Here is a 4,676-nt window from a genome sequence, read left to right as displayed (position 1 = left end):
TACCAGAACCTACAACACGTAATATGCAACCGGGCTGTGTTTGAGCTGTAACTAAACATTAATTTTATTTTTCTACGGTAGAAAAGAATACAAAAGAATAAATGGAACCCATCCACAGACAACAATAATGATCATCATCAGTGTTAGTCCAGTGGTACCTTCTGGGTCCTATTGGCAAAATAAAATGTGCTAACTTTAACTCTCCTCTAAATCTTGGCAAAATCTATGCTGCCCAAAAGACACATGATATTGAAAGAGTTTTGAACATTCAAAACTCTTTTATAAATCTTGATACATTTGATTGATTACCACTTTTATGATATTTTTTGACTGGATAAGAATTTTTTTTAATATCATATTATAGTTGAATTCATCAATATTAAATGAAATAATAATTATTATTATTATTACTATTAAAAATTTAAACTACAATGAAAACTATGACAAAATTAAAAAAAAGCTGGGAGAGGGACCTCTTCAAGTCCAATGTCAATTGCATCATGTTTTTCTTCAGGGATGGGGCCATGAAAGCGCAATGCCTCCGACCCCATCATCTCTCTCTTGGCTTCTTGTCCTTGCGGTAGTTGCACAAGTTACACGAGTGATGTATTTGGATTTACTCTCTCTCTCTCTCGGGTTGAATGAGATTCTTTGGGGATAGCGGTAGTTTCAAAGGTGGTTTTCACAAAGATTTTAAGGTCGAGGGTCGTAGTTAGGATGGAGGCTTGCCCCCCGCACATTCTCACTGCCATTGCTCTAATTCCCTCGCGGGCCCACCCCTTCTACTAATTGCAGGACCCACCAGCCTGATCTTTCTCATTCTGGGGCTAGGTGGGTGGCCCTTCTCGAAGCCCATCTCCCACCTAGGCGAGTAGTAAAAGGCTAAAAGCACACTAATCCAACTTAAAAGTACACCATAGACTACGCACGAGCTCAACCATTTCTCTCTCTCTCTCTCTCTCTCTCTCTCTCTCTCTCTTCCATGAATCCCCCCGACCTTTCATACCTTCATGCACTCCTTCTGGTAGTGGTCTCCCACACATATAAATAATTCACCTAGCTATATGGGCACACCCACCTCATTACTTCTATCATTTCTCTCCTTTTGTTTCAGAACCTCTTCTCCTCTTCTTTCTACCTGTTTTAAGGCAAACCCTACTTGTCAGAAGATAAGCTCGGCCCCGGCTGCATCTCGGAAGTCCGAACATATTATCGTTCCATTTTCTCTTTCATTACTTTCACTTTGGATTTGTCTGTTGTAGATCTGTCTTAAGTTTCGAGGTCATATCAATCCTCTCATCCGAATGCCTGGCGAGGAAATGAGTCTATCGGTAAATGGTCAGTCTCGGGTTCCTCCGGGATTCCGGTTTCATCCAACAGAGGAAGAACTCTTGCACTACTACCTGAGGAAAAAAGTAGCCTACGAGAAGATCGACTTGGACGTAATTCGTGATGTGGATCTAAATAAACTCGAGCCATGGGATATACAAGGTCCTCTATCCTTATCTTTCCAGAACTATATTTTCTTTTCTTCCCCGCTTGTATTCTTTCTTTCCATATTCTCTAATTTCACTCTTTCGTTCCAATTTTATCGTTTATTCTTTTTCAGACAAGCATTCTTTGATCTTTAAACGGCTTTACATCTCTGAATTTCTTTGTGGTGGTCCTGATGGTCGTCGTATGTCTTATTGACTTTAGTTTGGACTCTTACAGAAAAATGCAGAATAGGATCCACTCCTCAAAATGACTGGTACTTCTTCAGTCACAAAGACAAGAAATACCCGACAGGGACGCGAACCAACCGTGCCACGGCGGCCGGTTTCTGGAAGGCGACGGGCCGTGATAAGGTCATCTATAGCAGTTTCAGGCGAATCGGTATGAGGAAGACACTGGTCTTCTATAAAGGTCGAGCCCCACATGGACAGAAATCGGATTGGATCATGCATGAATATAGACTGGACGATCACACCATTGATACAAACGTAAGTCCTCTTTCTCTCTCTCTCTCTCTCTCTCTCTAAGCGAATCTAAAATGGTGTTGGATTCATTGCCTCGTAAGTCGTAATCCCTTCCCTTCTCTTGACAATGACAATATCACTGCACAATCCAATCCAGGCATCTGGTCTGATGGGTGAGACTACGCAGGAAGAGGGTTGGGTGGTCTGCCGTGTTTTCAAGAAGAAAAACCATCACAAGTGTTCAGATAGCCCTAAGAATTCGTCAGTTACAGTCGAAGAGAACACCCAGATGCTAAAAACGAGCAACGATGGTTCATTGGACCAGATTCTTCAGTACATGGGAAGGAGTTGCAAGCAAGAAACCGAAACAAACAATAACATCCGTATCAACAGGAGTAGCAGCAGCAACAACAACATGAGATTTCTCAAGCCGATCCAAGTATCCGTCAACAATGGTCTCCACGAAAGATCCCAGCAGCAACTTCCGGCATTGGAGAGCCCAACTCTTCCATTTCTCGGAAACGATAGCACAAGGCTCGACCAGATTCAAGCTTGTACCAGTCAGGCAGGCTGTTATCAACCCATCGATGTACAAGACCTACCATTGATCACCCAGTCGGAACCATCCGGTACCAACCAGGGCTTCAGTGGCTGGGCTGCTCTGGACCGTCTGGTCGCATCCCAGCTAAACGGTCAGTCGGAAACATGCAAGCAACTATCATGCTTCGACAACGATTCCAACATGGCCTTCTGTTCACCCCCTGATCATGAGCTTCAACTACCTCAACTACGTGGCTCAATTCATAGATCATCGTCATATCATACCTCCCAGGATTACAACAACGAAATTGATCTATGGAGCTTCACTCGATCATGTTCTTCGTCGTCGGACCCACTTTGCCACGTGTCCAACTCCTCCACCTAACAGAATATCTTCGCACAGGAAAGGAGTTCCCATGGAGTCAATGACATTGTGATTACGTATGAACATATATATATATATATATATTAAATAAGACGAAGAATCGGTATTTCCAGGCTTCCAGCTTCCAAGAGGGGGTAGCATCGGTTCAAGCTGTTAACCATTTTCTTTACTTGATCACGATGCCTTTCGTTTCACCTCTGCTGTCAACAAATATAGCAGGTTTTTGAGTGGTGTGATAATCTAATCTCTTTCTACCAGTAATTAATTGTGTTCCAACTTTTTTTTTTTTTCTTTTTATGTTGTTAAGGGTTGCCACATATCCTTCACTACTGTATCAAAAGCTTCGCCAGGAAGCCAAACAAGAAAGAAGTCATGCAGCTCATAATAAGCCTTATATTATTTTATTAATAAATAGATGTAGACCATCCTCTCCTTAGTCCTTAATTGATTGGTCTCTTGTCCGACCCGAATGGCAACCCAAATGAAAACAGGGAATAACCTTTTTCTATTTGAGATACTTGAATAATGATGTGGATTTTCAACACCGTTGACACTGGCAAAGAAACAATAGAAAATAGGGATTCGAGTTGGATATAATTCTATAAAAATTGCTTGAAAGAAACAATATCATCTTTTTGTTTGACAACTTTTCTTCTAAAGCAGGTGATGTCCAGTAATAGAACAGGAGATGGAAACAACACACAAGAGAAGTTGATAGGCTATTTATTACTTTCAAGTGTAGAATTTAATACAAAATTGGGTAAATTAAAAGAATATATTGTATATGTTATGATCGTGAGAAATTAACCACAAGAAAGAAACGTAGAAAAAGAGAAGAACACATAAGAATTATCGTGGTCCAATATTTTGATTTTGTGCCTACATCCATTGGAAAATCCGTACAAAATTCATTATTCTCAATGAATAAATAAGCCGGCCTTTACATGACCCGATTGGGCTTCATAAGGTATACAACTGAGAATGAACAAAAGTAAAGCATTTATCAAAAATATCCCTTTAATAAGGACAATGCATGGATGAAAAATATCGTTGGTAGTAGAATTTAATCGAATAATATCAACTTTGGAGGAAATTGAAATACAATCCACAAATATATATATATATATATATATACTTAGAAGGAACAACACTATGCATCAAGATAAAAGTTTTATTTATTTATTTGAAAAGGTAAGGTGAAGTATATTAACGAAAGAAAAGTAGACAATTTTTAAATGGTCAAGAACGTCCTCACCTACTTTTTAGCTAAAGTATTAGAAGAAAAAACAACGAACCTTTTGGGAGAAAATATCATGAAAGTCATACACCCGATTTGGTGTATATTAAACTAATAATTGTAAATAATGAAAATCAATGTTCTAATGTCTTGTGCATTTATTAAAAGAATACTTAACACTTGTGCTAAATACTATGCATCATCCTTCAAAAGTTTCTATCATACTATATTTATCTTTCATGCAAGCTTTTTGTTTTGCTCAAGTTTTATTCAAAGTTTGCTATGATTGCAAGCTCTATTCTTATTTATCTTTTGGCTGTATGATATGGTACATCATCTTATTTACTTTTATGCCGGGGTAATGGAGTATTGAAAACAATAGTTAGGTAATAAAAAAGTTGCTTTACACGGATGTACAATCCGTTTGTGTTTAGGTTTGAACACAAGCTCTCATTATATAAAATAGGTCTAAAATGGTAAGACATGGTCTAGTCACTTTAACACGGTTAGACGAGTTCCAAAACCTTGCCAAAGTCTTTAATGCCACCTAAAATTT

At 38.9% G+C, this 4,676-nt stretch overlaps 1 protein-coding gene across 2 annotated transcripts; it reads left to right on the top strand.

Moving 5' to 3' along the window:
- Positions 1-978: 978 nt before the first annotated feature.
- On the top strand, positions 979-3,315 carry LOC148864335 (NAC domain-containing protein 43-like). Of its 2 annotated transcripts, none has more exons than XM_088980001.1 (3): positions 979-1,491; positions 1,714-1,982; positions 2,146-3,315. In XM_088980001.1, exons 1-3 carry the CDS (start codon positions 1,305-1,307, stop codon positions 2,881-2,883), a joined length of 1,194 nt encoding a protein of 397 aa, XP_088836127.1. In that variant the 5' UTR covers positions 979-1,304; the 3' UTR covers positions 2,884-3,315. The 2 variants fall into 2 exon arrangements, with proteins under 2 accessions (XP_088836127.1, XP_088836126.1); XM_088980000.1 differs by having other exon boundaries at positions 981-1,491; positions 2,116-3,315.
- The last annotated feature ends 1,361 nt before the right edge of the window (positions 3,316-4,676 follow it).

Source organism: Nelumbo lutea, chromosome 3 (assembly GCF_056320005.1).
Source record: "Nelumbo lutea isolate HS-2025 chromosome 3, American lotus-T2T, whole genome shotgun sequence".
Classification (NCBI taxonomy): Eukaryota; Viridiplantae; Streptophyta; class Magnoliopsida; order Proteales; family Nelumbonaceae; genus Nelumbo; species Nelumbo lutea.
This window is presented reverse-complemented; position numbering and strand designations above follow the sequence as displayed.